This window comes from Desmodus rotundus, chromosome 5 (genome assembly GCF_022682495.2).
Source record: "Desmodus rotundus isolate HL8 chromosome 5, HLdesRot8A.1, whole genome shotgun sequence".
NCBI classification, from domain to species: domain Eukaryota; kingdom Metazoa; phylum Chordata; class Mammalia; order Chiroptera; family Phyllostomidae; genus Desmodus; species Desmodus rotundus.
The window spans coordinates 39,149,319-39,164,799 of NC_071391.1; the positions used below are offsets into that span (position 1 = coordinate 39,149,319).

General features: G+C 53.6%; 1 protein-coding gene across 7 annotated transcripts in view; it reads right to left on the reverse strand.

Annotated features, from left to right (window-relative positions):
* The window catches only part of AMPD3 (adenosine monophosphate deaminase 3), a 45,662-nt gene that overhangs the window by 10,982 nt on the left and 19,199 nt on the right, over window positions 1-15,481 (reverse strand). For 6 of the 7 annotated variants that reach the window (XM_024558768.4, XM_045194053.2, XM_053924110.2 and 3 more), the window contains exons 3-8: window positions 14,272-14,476; window positions 10,686-10,848; window positions 8,277-8,496; window positions 6,285-6,414; window positions 1,762-1,956; window positions 275-406 (exon numbers count right to left, since the gene is read on the reverse strand). In XM_024558768.4, the coding sequence (XP_024414536.3) occupies window positions 275-406; window positions 1,762-1,956; window positions 6,285-6,414; window positions 8,277-8,496; window positions 10,686-10,848; window positions 14,272-14,476 (1,045 nt within the window). The remainder of the gene's footprint in view (window positions 1-274; window positions 407-1,761; window positions 1,957-6,284; window positions 6,415-8,276; window positions 8,497-10,685; window positions 10,849-14,271; window positions 14,477-15,481) is intronic. The other variant, XM_045194057.2, reaches the window with a different exon arrangement.

Sequence of the window (15,481 nt, forward strand, 5' to 3'; positions counted from 1 at the left end):
GCTGGACTCTGTGAGTGCTCCCACGGTGGGAACCCTCCCCCTCCCCTTGCCTGCAATGGACACAGGGGACACACGCAGCACCCGCCTGCCCAGGCTCGGGGGCTGGCGGCCAGGGCCAGAGCACCGGGCCCTGAGCACCTCGGCCTCGCTGGAGCGGGACAGTGGATGGACAGGGATTTGGGAAGGAGAAGACGACAAAGAGGCCATGCAGGGCCCCAGTTCCGATGCTGACAGATAGCTGAGGAGGGCTTGGGGAGGCTGAGGGCTCACTCACCTTGACCATCCGAGCAAAGTATTCTCCTCCCAGGTAGTTTTCAGTTTTCAAATACAGGTCCCGCAGCTCACTGGCCCCCACAGGGTTGTATTTCGAGTTGAACTTGTCAAAGCGATGGAATGTCTGCCGGCCCTGGAGAGAGGAGGCCACCAGCCAGATTCACCACGCTGTTCTGCAGCCACCGTGCACTTTCCCTCTCAGGCCTTTACAAGGTGGCCTTACACACGGCCACGCTGAAAGATGTCTTCTACGTCAGTTCTCACATAAAATCTTGGAATGCCCTGGGGCCAGGCCCCTGTACCCTCACTCGGTCAGCCTTGGGGTCCTCCTGTGAGGCGCTCTGTGAAGGAGGACCAGGCGGGGGGCCTGGTGCCCTAAGCTACTGTGGCCCAAAGCATGGCTGAGTGACAGAGAGTGCTAAGCAACTGAACAATCAATGAAGTGTGTCCGGTTACTGCTTAGACTTCGGAAGGCGCTGTTTCCTCCTTATCTCATTCTTCCACACGGATCTTTTTATTGTGGTAAAACATGCATAACACAAAATTTACTATCATAACCATGATAAAGGCACAGTTCAGTGGCATTAAATACATTCATATTGTTGTGCACCCATCTTCCCATCCGTCTCCAGAACGCTTCCCACCCTGTAAACCTGAAATTCTGCGCCCATTAAACAAGAACTCCCCATTGCTCCTTCCCCCAGCCCCTGGCAACCTCTACTCTCCTTTCTGTCTCTGTGAACTTGCCTGTTCTAGGCACCTCGGACACGTGGAATCAAACACTATTTGTCCTTTTGGATGTGGCTTCTGTGACTTAGCATAATGTTTTCAAGGATCATCCCTATTGTGGCAGTTACCAGACTTCTGTCCTTTTGAAGGCTGAAAAGCATGCCATCGCATGGATATGCCACATTTTGTTTGTTCATTCATCTATTGATGGATACTTGGGCTGCTGCTGCCTTTGGGGCCCTGTGAATAATGCTGCTAGAAGCCTCGAGGTGAAAGTATCAGTTTTAGTCTCTGCTTTCAATTCTTTTGGGAACATACCTAGGACTGAAACTGCTGGACTCTATGGTAATTCTATATTTAACTTTTTGAGGAAACTCCATACTGTTTCCTACAGTAGCTGCACCGTCGTTTAGTATTTTAATAACTTTGAAATGTCAATAGGCATGTGGCGCTCACCATTTCATAGGCAAGGAAATAGGAGCATAAGTGAGCTGCTTGAGGGCGCACAACTCCTCAGTGACAGAAGTGGAATTAGAACTGGGACCTGCTGACTGCAAGTGGCACATGCTTGTCCCCTGTCCCAGGGCTGCTCCCAGCCCTGCTGTTCTGAGGCCAAATGGCCCCTCACGGTCTCCGTGGCGAGAAGAGAGGGAGCTGCGTACACAGTCAGCCTCTCTCCAAGCACCATCATGGCTCCATTTCGGGGGGCTGAGTCCCCAGCCAGGAGTGCTGGAGGTGCCGGGGCAGAAGCTCACTCACCGCGTGGACGTCCAGCGAATCCACAGTGAGGTCATAAGGGTCCATGTGCAGGCTGTCGAACACCTGCCGCAAGGTGATCTTCCGGCCCTGCTTCTCGGTCACAACTCTGTCCGGCTCCGTCTGGTACGTGTGCTTGATGAAGCGCAGCAAGTGCTTCTGGTTCATGCAGGCAGCCGCGTGGATGTGCGTGTCCACCTGCAGCACAGAGCCCGCCGATCCGTGAGCTGGGGCACCTCCTCTGGCAACAGTAGGTGGGACCCCCGACCCTTGAGGGGGAGCACAGAGCCCCAGCACCTTCTGGGCCATGGAGGCGGCTCCCACCAGTGCCTGGAGGCCCCCCTCCCTGTTTCTTCTCTAGACTCTGGGACTGGTCTCCTTTCCTCTGGCCTTGCTGCCCAATCCCCCTCCTTCTAGCATCAAGAGATCTTTTTAAATAACAGGCTGGATCCGGCCACTCTCCTCATAACGAAACATCAGTGCCCCTCATGTCTTCAAGATTAAGCTCAAGGTCCTTAGACTGGGATTCAAGGCTGACTTCAAGCCTTCTCTCTGCCCTGCCCTGCCTCATTTCCTGCTCCAGCCACAACATAGCATTTCCAGGTGCTATTCCACACCACATCACATTGCCCATACATTTCTTCGGCCTGGCATTCCTTCCTTTTTACTCATCACTCTCAGTCACCTGGAAATTTCCTGCAACCTCCACTTGAAAGCCAGACCCGATCCCCCAAGCACCGCTGATGAGCCTCCCCCTCACCCAACCTGGGAACCCAGCAGAGACTCTCCCTGTTCTGTGCATGTCCTCCTGGTTCGCTCTTATGTTCCTGGCTACGCCTTCACTAGACTGGGAGCTCCTCAAGGACAGAAACCATGTCTGAGGCATCTAAGTCCCCAGCACCTTCCCCAGAGCCTGATACAATATATTAGTTAAATCACCAGATGGATGAATAAAACAAACAAACAGGTATAATAGGTCCAGTAGTTTTGATAATATCCACATCCTCATATAACACTGAGAGCCCACAAAATCCCACTCTACCTACTGACCTCTCTCTCTCTCAGAACCCCCAGAGCCTTCCCTTCAGCTACCGGTCTCAAAGAAACAGAGCCCTGGCCAAGCTGAGGATGACCTAAGGTCAAAGTGGGCATTCTGGCTCCCCTTCCAAGTGCCCCAAGGGCCTAAGGGAGGTTCCCCAGAGGGGGGCAGCAGCCTCACAGGCCAGGGTGCTGCTGGCAGCCACACTGCACTCTGCGGTTACTCCTGCGGCTAACTGGGCACTGTGCCAGGCCTGGGGTGAGGAGGCAGCGGTCCCTAGGCCTGGGAATGCTGTCCACACTGGCCAGGCATCCCCAAGTCATGCCAGGCCAGACATTTGATCTACTGAACCTGTCAGCATTATACCAGCCAGCCCATGCCACTCATCAAGGCCCTTCCTGCCATTAATGCAGGGAGACAGACCACTAGACATCAGAGAAAAGAAACAATTTCAAGCACCAAAAGCACAGTACAAAGGCTCAGGCACCTCAGGGCTGGGCTGGGCTCACGTGGCTACACAGGGGAAGGTCAGCTTGGCTTAGGGCAGCCAGACACAGCTGGGCTCAACCACCTCAGCGTGACTCAGCACATCCTGGGTTTTCCGGTCATGACATCCCGCTTACCAGCAACACACTGCAGGGGTACAGTATGTCTCTGCTCCCCTGAGTCACAAGATGAGGGAGGAAAACAACTGGACAATCCAGGAAGCATCCAAACTTCAAAATCTCCAAGATGGCTATTTTGAGAACAAGTAAAAGACCTCACTGGATGTCAGTGTTTTCACTTCACTGGAAGATCCAAGCGCATTCCTTCTTTCTCCTAACATTCAGGTCTAAACAAGCAGCAGAGTTTCCAGACAGGGCAGGCCCATATCTGGCCCCGAGGCCAACAGTGACAGTTTCCATACCCATGCAGACAGACATCAATAATCAATTACAGCACCTTGTCACTGCGCTTTGGGAGCAGCCTGAGGTAGCCACTCCTAACTGGTCGTTTGGCACAGAAAATGAAACCTATTTGCTCTCCCTGATACGACACAAACCAGAGTGGGTAAGGCCTAATTCTACCTAACTCCCAAACCGCAAACACACTCAGCCTCTCCTTCTTAGCTCTGAGCAAAAAACAGTTGTCTCCGTTACACGGTCCTGCTGGTTGGGCCTCATGGTGTCATAGCCCATGACCCGCTGCAGTGTTGCAGGTACTTTCACAAACACCACCCACATCCTGTCCACGCACAGCCCCACGAGCACGGCCCTGGCATGCCCTCACACCACGCTGCTGGCCACCTCGGGAACACGGAGGCCACCCTGGTTTCAGAAAGCCAGCTCTCCTCCCACAGTAGTAGCTTCCAGGGTCACATAAAATCCTAGGAACTAACTTCAGAAGAAGGGACCTTCAGGCATCCCAGCCCCAGGAGATGTGCTGGCCTTCAACCACAGAGCCAGGATGCTATGAAGCCGGGATGACATGAATCCAGGATGACACACTCCGGATCGTCACTGTCCATCTCGGAGTAGGCTGGGCTCATCTGCACGTAGAGGACTTCTCAATGCCCTCCCTTGATCTCTCTGTTCTCTTCCCCTCTCCCTCCTTATAAAAACCTCTGCCTCCACTGAGAGGTGGAGATGGGTGACATGAGTCCCCATCTTCCAGGTGGCCGGCATCTGCAAATAAACCACTTTCCTTTACACAAGCACCTGACTCAAGTATTGGCTTTCTTAGCGGCGGGCAGCCAGACCTGCATAATGTCATAGCACAGGGGTCAAGCCCATCTCTGTCCAGACAGCACATAACCCCAGAGTGACAGGGAACCCTGGGGATGGGCTTTGGGGTGTAACAGAGCCCCACAAGAACTCTTCCACACTGTAGCCAGAGAGCGGCTGGTCGGCCTAGAACACCCACTGGGGCCCCCCTCAGAAGCAAACAGGGTCGGAACCAGTGCTGCCAGCAAGGACCCCTGGGCCTAGGCAGCAGGAAGCAGTCAGGCCCAGAGTATTCACACACAGGGGACAGCTTGGACACCCATCTGGGCACGTGCTTGACATGTTGGGTACATCTGGGCAGGGCCAAGAGGAGCTGGTGTAGACCCTGAGGGACCCACCTGTCTGAACACCTAAGGCTCATAGAGAAGCACAAATGGTGCTTGAAGGTGAAAATGCCAGGTAGGTGGTGTCTACATACACCCTTTCACCTCCGTCTGGAAATCCCCAAGCACCTTCACAAGGCTCACAGACCATGAGCTGAGGCCAGATTCTCATTTCTTAAGGACTCCATCCAAGTTCGAGTCCATGCCAGACGCCAGGATGCTTAACAGACATGATCCTGGGGCCTCCCAGAAGGAGGCTTCTGCCTACCATTGCTGAGGGCAGCCAGCCCAAGCTGGGCTTACCGAAGGGAGCCACACCCTCCCCAGCCCTGCTCTCCCATATCCAGGGTGACCCTGGAAGGGGGCAGTCCTCCAGAGGTCCCATCTAGGACAGAGGGCCCTGTGGAGGTGATGACTCTACTGTGATTCAGGTGTGATCTTTCCTCCTCCAGGCAGGCAGCCTGATCTCATCCTCCTCCCCATGAGCTTCTCTCCCAGCTAATTACCACACCCCAGCCGCTCCCTGCTCCTTCTGAGAAGCCCATGGCCCTGCATGATCCAGAACACCCCACACCTCTGCAGCCTCCCTTCCCCTCGCCTCCCCCACTACACCTGAGCTCCAGCCACAATGCACTATTGCAGTTATGCCGACACAGGGCTCCATCCCTCTCTTCTCCAACACCACTCTCCCGCTCGTGGCATTTGCAGTGCTGTCACCTCGGCCTGGGATGCCATCACTTCCTTTCCCTGACCCCACCCTCTTCCTGGCTAAATCCTACTCTTTAAGTCATCTCAGTTCCAGCCTCTCCCAAAGCCGCTCCTGTCACGATTGACTTGGAACTTCTTATAGACAGGAAGTGACTCTGGTTCAACATCAAGTGCCCTATGCTAAGCACTAAGGCCCCTTGCCTTGCTGTGTATTACTTACATGGAAAAAAATGGAAAAGCCAGAGACCAAGGTCATTTACCACCTGAGCCCAGGCCAAGCTCTCTCAGAGGGCCAGAGAAGGAGCATGGCTTTTTAAATATACCTGTCCCAAAGGAAGCAAAAGCACAAATTCCCAAGGCCAAAGAGGTTGGCCTTTCTTCTCCATAATGAATTTAATACATCCTCTACCTTCACAGTAACCTGGCCTCAACTCACGACCAATTAAGAGGTCACGTCTATTTTCCAAGCAAGAGGGCACACTCCAACAGATACACAACGTGGGGACCAAGCACCATCGGAGGCGTCGTGGCCCGATGCACAGAAGGCAGCACGCCGGTCTTCCCTCTGCACGTCACATCACACTGCTCTGCCCAAGGAAGGCCGCACAGCGGACCAGCCCAGACAGGCTCAGCACATGCCAGTGGGCTGAGAGGGTGACCGGGAGGGGTCTGCACGCTGGCCCACGGACGCACCTTTCTCACATTATAGAAGTCTCGGTGGGGGTTACTCTTCAACTCTTTGAACTCGGACATTTCATTTAGCATCTCGTGAAGGCCGAACTTGGATTCCAGAAAGTTCAATCGTCGGTGACAATACGTTTTCCTGCAGATTGGGAAGGGGAAGATACCATAGTGAGGAGAAGTCTCAGCAAGCTCTCCGGTTGGGGGACCTCCAGTGTGCGCAGGGGCCAACCCTCGAGTGGAAGGTCAGGATGGAGCAGGGAGGGCTGAGGAGGTTCCAGCTCCCCACCAACCCAGCTCAGCTGTGTAACCGCCTCCACATGCTCCATGAAATGAGCGGGCAGCTGGCCCAGGGCAGTGGAGCTGACTTTGCAACCTCATACAGGCTCTTTGACTTCTAGCTCTATGTGCTTAGGCAATTGATCTTGAGCCTCTATTTCCCATGAACAAATACAGAGCTGGCAATGCCCAAGATTAACAGGAAGGTTAAGTTGGTTTATGCACGTGAAGGGCCTGCCTCTGAGCAGAGCGGACACTCAATAAAATCTCCCTCCTTCACCCTTTCCTTTTGTTTTCCTCCCATCTATCCTCAGCCACCTTCAATTCTTTGAAAGGAATTTAACTTCTGCTCGGGAGACCAATAATACAGTCAAACTCTCAGGAGCGAACTGCTCTCCTTGGCATGCAGAGAAATCACCTTCTGACCAAACGGTCTCCCCAGACCCCGAGACCCAGGGACCTCTCCACTCTGAGGTTTGCAATGTGGGCAGATGGGGAATGCAGAGATGTTTGTTACTAAGACACAAACCTCTGTTAAAACTGACGCCCTCACCAGTTGGCAAAAAACCAGTTGGGGTGGGGGTGCTCACTGCTTGAGGCCAACCGCCACCCCACACCCAGCCCGGATGCCTGGCCACACGCCTGTGTCCACAGCCAAAAGGAACCTTCAACCACAGTTCATGCCACCTGCTTCCTGGTGACCCCATCAACAGCAGCTCCCTTAGCACCCACTGAGACTTTCACAAAGAGCCCCAGAGAGGAGCGCAGGAGTGTCTCCGAGTCACAAGGGATTTCAAAGGTCATCTCACCCAGGCCCTCTGCCCAGCAGGATTCACCTAACAGCCACTGAGCACACACTTTCACTGTCCTTCCCTCTCTCTCGAGGCTTTCCCTCACAGGTCCTCACGTTGCCTGAGGCAAGCCTCTCAGGAACTGCCCTTCCCCACCTCCTAGGTCTTATCTGCCCTCAGATCAGTGAGGGGCAAGAGCCACCTGCCCATCCCCCTCAGGCCCATTCTCCTCCCTTGGAGACTGGCCTCAGGGCCATTCCCAGAAAAACCCAAAAGGCAGGGCAAGAGAGGAGTTCCTCGGGGGTAACCAGCACCTTCTCCCTCCCCCAGGCCCTTAGTCCTGCCTGGGCACACACAGCACAGCCACTCCGAGTCCAGTCATGCTGAACATCCACTGTGGATTAGCTTAAATGCTCACCGAAAAGTGAGGGGCCAAATTCAAGAAGACAACCTCCTTCCAGGTTAGTACAAGCCAAGCCCACAAGCATCACAGGGGGGTCGTGGCACAAAGCTCCCAGACTCCCTGCACTGTCCCCTCCAGAAACACAGAAAACCCAACACCTGAAGCAACAGTCTTCATCTCTCCTCCACCATCTACAGGAATGGCCTGGGCTGGTAACTGCAAGGCTGTCACCATGCCTGGGAGGAATGGTGACAGCCATTCTAAGGTGCACAGGTGGCCACCAGCAAACAGAAGCTCCACCTCCATGCATGCAGGACAGGTGATACCAGCTCTAAGAATATGCCAGCCTGTGATGGAGAATTGTTACAGAAACCTACAGGGCACTCTGGGTTAGGGGGAAACCACTCTTTCTGGGATGGTTTCAGGGCAGGAACCCCCAGAGCAAAGGGGTGACCTAGATGGCTTCTCTCTGCCCCTTTCACAGAAGAGCACCCATACAAGGAGAGTCAGACTGGGGGAAAGCGGGCTTACGTGGGGCCATCAGTGATGAGGGCCAGGATGTGGCTCATGTCCACCGTGTAGGTCTCCAGGTCAGGGTAGGGCAGGCTGTGGGGCTCCTGGCGCTCCAGCATCTTCTGGTTATCGTACACAAAGAGGATGCCCCCCTGCATGCGGACCAGGTAGCCCAGGTTGGGGGGAGCATCATCTAGACAGTAAGGGTCTTCCTGGGGCAGTGGGAGAGGGTGGAAGTCTGCAAAACAGGATTGAGTGATGGCCAAGTGCCCTTGACCTCCTGAGCTCATATGAGCTCAAAAGTCACATTCTTGGTGAGGCTTGCCCTGGTCACCCTATACAGAACTCAACTACCCCCCACCAACCCCCACCCACCCTGGCATCTCATACCCCCTTCCCTGCTTTATTTGGTTTCCCTAGCACCTACTACTACATAAAATAATTTCACTTAGTTATCTTGAGTTGTATGTGTTTGCTTTGTTCTCTGTTGGATCCCTATTTCCTAGAACAGTCCCTGGAACACAGCTGGCAGATTTTTTTAATTTAACCGAAATGAACTGAAGCCTCCTGGACACTCAGGGCCACCAGGCATTCTAAAACGGCAGCTGTGTCTCCTAATAAGAGAACAGACAGCAGCCGGGACACCCAGGGAGCATAACTGCCCCAGTCTTCCCACATCTTCCTGAGCCAGGACGGCCGAGGGGCTAGGTGAGGAAGCCCCTTGCTCTGTCCCCAGATGACCACAGCCTGGGGCTTGTGTCCCAGAGAGCAGGGAGTGCCAACGGCAGAGCTGTCTGTCCCCACCACTATGGGTTGAATTAGCCCACGGGAGGCAGAAAGTACTCTTGGCTACTTCCCAGCTATGAGACATTGAGCAAACCACTTTACCTCTGCTCCTTTCTGCTCATCTGAGGATTACACCCCCCTGCCTTAACAGCCTGCTGTGAGGGCTGCAATGGAGGGTATAGGAAAATGCTTTGTAAATAGCAATGCCAGACACATAAATTATAGGGCACTGTTCTCATGATGACTTTTCCTGGCTCTTCATAGGCTCTCTTTCTGGCCAAGGAACAGGTTAGGCTTAATAGCAGTGGACCTGGGGGCTTCCCCTCTATACATCAGCCAACCCCACATACAGTCCAGCTGCCCAGACGCCAGCCCAGGCAGGAGGAAACCCTGGAGTCTTCATCAAAGGCAGCAACCCACGTGGGGTGCCCTGCCTGGGAGTCCCCCATCAGTGCTCGGAGCAGACCGCCCCTGGAGCAGATGTGGGGCATCACAGGCTGAGGCAGCACAGAGCTGGGAACTGATGTGCCCCCACCAGCCCCAGCCACAGGCCGCTCAGGAGTCCCGAAAATGTGCCAGTGGCCTGCGGGACACAGGCAGTATAACTTCCTGGGTGAAGCCGCAGCCTCCACCCCACCACACTCATGCCCAGGCCCCCCGGGTACTCTGTTCTGTATAAAGTGCACATTTGACCTCCATTCCTGTCTGCCCTTGCCCAAAACGTGGCAGGTGTTACCAACTTCCCTCGGCACAGAAGGGCTGGGTTGTACCCAGGGCCCCCGGGGGTAACAGATGCTCCCAGACCAGGTCTCAGAGCTTCAGGGAAGCCAGGGATGGCACCAACTACATCCAGGGGGCAGGGACAGCCCATTCACAGGCCCGGGCACAGACCACCAGGCCCTCGTTGGGTCCCCCCCACCAACTCTCAGTATCGAGGTTTCCCGTTGTCCTCATTCACATCACTTACATACAGCCTGTGCTGCTCCTAGGCCCTTCGCAGGCCAAACAGATCCCTCCAGAAACCGTCCTGCTCTCGCTGGCCTCCCCTCCCCCGAACTGCGCAGCATAAACAAAGCTGCCAGTTGTCGGACACTCACTAGCTGCCAGAGCTGCACGGAGTGCTTCCCTGCGCTCCTACATGGGATCCCCTTCAGAGCCCCAGAGGACAGGCATTGTTAGTATTCCCGTTTTACAGCTCGAGAAACTGAGGTTTGGGGGAGCACCTTGCCCAAGAAAGTGGCAGAGCTTAGATCAGAATATAAGTAAGTAGGTTTGACTCCAGAACCTACTTCTCCTGCCCCAGAACATGCCCCTGTACTCACCCCCACCCCACCACCGTGAGGCATTTAATGGCTGATCGTGTTGTTTCAAACGCCCCACATAAGACTGCCTGTCTCCCTGGAAAACTTCCAAGATCCAGACTGTCTTTCCTGTCTCTCCTAACTTCCACGGCGCAGCCCTGTGCAGGGTGCGGCACACAGACTCAATCGTGGGGAAGCCAGCAAACTCAGCAGGAGAAACCAGCATCAGGGCCCTGCCCTTACAGCACCATCCGGGGGAAATACATCCAGCTGGTGAAGCGTCCCGACCAACTCTTGGCCATGTCCCACTTGAAACCCCTCCTGCAGCCCTACAGCGCACCTGGGAGGACCTCTGTCGGGGGTGCCGTGTCCGCCTGTGGATGACCCAGGTACTTGGCCGTGGTCCGCGGGAAGCGGTGATAGGCGAGTCGGGTATACTTCTCCCGGATCATCAGGGCCTTGGCCAGGCTCTTGGCAGCCTGCTCATAGTCCTCCACAGTGATCTGCAGAAGAAGGTGTGCAGAAAAGAGTTCACGTAGCCAGTCTGAGACCGCCGTCCTTAGCAAGCTCTGCTGCAGGGCTGGCCCTTGCTTGGCTGGTCGCTGGCAACTTGGGTTTCGGGAGCATTCCCACCATTCCCTGACTAATCAGAGTGGTTCACTGTTTACACAAACACTCTGTTTACACCCGATTTCCTTCTGGGACCCTGAAGTGTGGGATGTGCTACGCAGATGAATGACTGACCAGCTGCCATAAGGTCTTTGGGCGCTGAGTCTCTAATGAGTCTCTGTGGTAGATGAACCTTCACACATACTGTCACAATCTGGTGCTGAGGAATTGTGTTGCGGTGACCCCACTGGGAGAGGGCCACCTCCAGACTCCGCCTCAGGGGCCTATGCCCTGCGCTGATTTTGCTCTGGTCCTTTCGCCGTAAGAAATCCTAGTGAGAGTACAGCCACGGGCTAAGTCCTAGGAGTCCTCCCAGCAGATCACTGACCCGGGGGTGGTCTCAGGGTCCCCCAACACAGGAGGAGAGTTAGGGCTGCTGGGAGGGAGGCAGGTACTCCAGCCTGCACAGCCAGGGATGTTGATTAAGCCAAACCTGCCGCACCTAGCACACGAAGGGGGAAGCCTGGACCGTACACCTCATTTGGGTGAGCATCATCATTTCCAGTTGAGAAAATATATGGGCCCTTTGGAGGTGAGAATAAAAACTTCTGCATGCTCAGTGTGCTGCTACGCCATCCCCAGGCTTCGATTCACCTGTCAGTCACCCCAAGTCACTCAGTCAACAAGCAGTAATTGACACGTGTCACGTGCCAGACTCTTTCCACAGATTTTATTTGGTCCTCACTGAAACCCACCTTATACACAGGGGAACCGAGACCCAGAGAGGATAAATCCCTCACCGGGAAGGGGCAAAGTCAGAGTCTGATCTGAGTGATTCCCAGCGCCCCAGGATGTCTGCTTTCCCAGGGCTGCCTGCTGTCCAAAGTGAATGGGATGGATTCCCACCTTTCAGTGGGCTCACTAATCTTAGACTGTTTGGGAAGGACGTGTGGGGTGGAGTCCGAATATGCCTGGGAGACAACCAGCCAAACTGTGGCAACAGCAGACAGGTGACACAGCAGAGGGGGGACAGAGGCAGGTCGAGAGGACGTGGGAAGGTCTGAGGCCTGACACTGTCCTCCTCTGCTAATTTTAGTTAAAAAATCATTTTAGTTTTGGAATATTTTAAACACAGAGACAAGCACTGAAGATAATATGACAAATGCCCACGTAACTTCCTTCCACAGCTAACAATTTTAATATTTTTCATCATTGTTTCAGATCTCTTATATATGAATGAATAAATCATCACAGGTACAGCAGAAACTTTGCCCTCCTCCCTCCCCCACACCACTCCATCCTCAGAGGGAGGAGGTTGGCATATATATTTTCCATGCATGTTTTTATACTTTTACTAAATGTTTTTTTTTTTTTTTTTTTTGCTAAGTAGCTTCTCCTTTCCTGACTCCAAGTGTCCCCATGAAGATGTGTTAATTCCATTTTAGTCCTTCCTGTGGATGGCTTCTGAGAGCAGCGGGAATAAGTGAGCAGACACAGACACCTTAGACAAAAATAGAGCCCTGCCAACAACAAAGCCAAACACTTTGCAGAAGCGATGGGCTCAGCACAGCAAGGCTCAGGCCGTAGCTGAAGGTACCCGAGAGGGTGCTCAGGGCCCCAGGGGACCAGCAGCCACCAACCAACCTGTAGCCTGACAGCAGACCCCCAGGGGCCAAGGAGACCTGCAAGGTCAGCCTGCCTGTCACAGACTAGGAGCTCTCTGGGACCAGCTGCCCAGTTCAGGGGCTCCGTGCCCTCTGACGTGCCAAGCAGGAGACTGATGGAAAGAAGCTAGTTAATGCCCTGGGCCAATGTCCTTCCACTCAGCTAGCCGGCAGCCCACCTTTACTCTCCCCTTTCCCCGCTCTGCCCACACACCAGAGGCTGGGCGGACGCCAAGGGCTCCTGGTCAGGACGCTGCATCTTCAGACAAGGCCTGCAGTGTTTCCAACCCAACCAAAATTCCCATCCCCGGGCACTGAAGTAAGATATTGTGCATCTGCGTGGTGAAATACCATGCATTTGTAAAAAGCGAACAAGGAGGCTCTTTATCTCTTGATACGGCATTATCTCCAAGATGTACTGTTAAGTGAAAAAGAGCTAGGCTCATTTGTGTAATGTGAATAGTAAACTATCATTTGTGTTCAAATAAACAAACTATGTGTACATTATTAATTGTACACAGGCCATCTGTGAGAACACACAAAAAAACAAAAACCAAGGGCTGCCTCTGAGAAAGGGAATTGGGTGGCTGGAAAACTGATATAATTCTTGTACCTTTTAAGTCTTATACCATATGAAAGGATTCTCTATTACTGAACAAATAATATATATATATTTTATAGCGAGGGGAAAATGTGTAAGAAGAGCAGTGAGCCACTCTGCTTTCTCAGGTGTACTATGTATTCTATCCTACGGTTAAAAAGGAAAGAAAAAGAGAATAACAAGAGAATAACAGGCACACGCAGCAGGTTGAGGGCCTGGGAGGTAGAAACAAACTTAACCCCGGCACTAACTTTAGTGATATTTCTCTTCCCCAATAAGCACTAAAAATGCATCATCCTACCAGGTGAAATCAGCACATCTTCAGTGACTTGATGTGTAAATCAGCACGTTCACTTTCTCCTCAAGACCCACTCTTCCTGTGGGGTGGGGTATACTAAACCTATATTTAAGGGTACTGAGCCTACGCCTGTGGGAAGAGCTGAATCGGCAAACGAATCAACGCAAGGACCTGGACTGCATTCAAGGACTGGGAATACTAAAGGGCCCAGCTGGCACTTTCCTTGACAGGCAGGCAGGGGCATCCAACCTTTTGGCATCTCTGCAACACCCTGGAAGAAGAGGAGTTGTCTTGGGCCACACATTAAATACACTGCAACACGTAATCACGAAAACTTCTCACAGTGTTTTAAGTAACTTCACGATTTTGCGTTGGGCTGCATTCACAGCCACCCTGGGCAGAATGTGGCCCGCGGCCGCAGGTTGGACACCCCCGGCGCTACAGGGTCAGAGAAGATATGGAACTGAGAGACCATGGCCATGGTGTGCCAGCCCATAGCCCTACAGCCTCCTTACAGGGATGGATAGCACCCTAGACACACCCATACCCCACGTCCTCAGCCAGGGCCCTCCTTCTTTTCTGATTCCTGTGCCTCCTGCCCGCTACCTCCCAGACACCCACAGACTGGGCCAGGTTCCAGGGCTGGGCATAACCCCAATGGCCCAAGGGGCCCTGGCTTCTGCACATGGCATGTACAACCCTCGCACAGCCCCCAGGGGAGTCCGCGGAGAGCGGAGAGGGGGAGACACCTTACCCCGGCACAGTAATCTCCGCTGATGGTTACCCGCTGGTACTCGGGCATGGCATAGGGCGCTGGCATAGCCTGGGAAGGTGCTCCAGGGAGCACAGGGGTTGAGGGAGACATGACCGGAGTGGCTGTCGGGGGGCCCTTCCAATCTTGCTGCGTTGGCATTTGCAGAGACAGGGACTGGGATCGAATCATCTTGAAACTTTTCTTTCTAAAAGCCAAGGACAAGGAGAAGTGGGAGACATCAGTAGCTAATTGGGGCAAGTGATAAAGAGTCTTGTTATGCACATGGCAGGAGAATTTTGCTCTGATTAATCGCTGATGCTGGCCCTGCCATGAAGAAGACCTAATTATCTGTGCCTTGCTCTCACACACATCTCTTTGCATACGATACAGAACAGCTGTCCAGACACCCATCCCTGTGGCCACTGACAATGGTCGTGCGCTGTCTGCACTGCACACAGAGCATTACAGTAGGCGGTGTCTCAGGACACAGAGGGCAGACCAACCAGGACAGGGGAGGTAAGGACAACGTCAAACCAGCCAGGCTGCCATCTTCAGATAACCCAAGCTCTAGTCCCAGCATATGGACAGTCTCAGGAAGGACCATGAGCAGGCTCACAGAGAGAAGTTACAATGTTCTTCAGAGAGTTAGAAATTCGGAGCACTGGAGCCAAAAGACATCGTGACGATGGACCAGTCCCACCAGCTTGTTTCACCAAAGAAGAGTCAGGGGCCTGGAGATGGGACACGGCTTACTCCAAGTAACGAGGCAAGGTGGCAGCTAGCCCTCAGCCTGCCCCATCACCGCTGCTGCTCCTTCCTCCAGCCTGACACATGTGCCCTCCCAGCTGCTTCTGCTGGCCAGGCACAGACCTGTGTCTCTGTTATAAAAGACGAATGATTCAGCATCAATTTCACGTCCCTCTGGACCTGTCACCTTGGCACCAAAGTATGACTTCACAAACTCCTGGAGAAGTGGGCACAAGGTTGGTTTAAAATGCTATAAGCTCATGCTTATTTCCAATGCTGATCTGTGAAATACTCACCTTCTTCATTAACTAAGTAGTCACATTTCAAATGATGCCACCCCAAGTCCTAGGATCCCAGGACAGGAGTTAACAGCAGAGAGCTGAGGCCCTGAACACTCCCCTCTCCTGTGCCTCCTTCTGCTTCCAACGGAACACAGCCCCCTAGCATTGCCACCCTGTGGTGC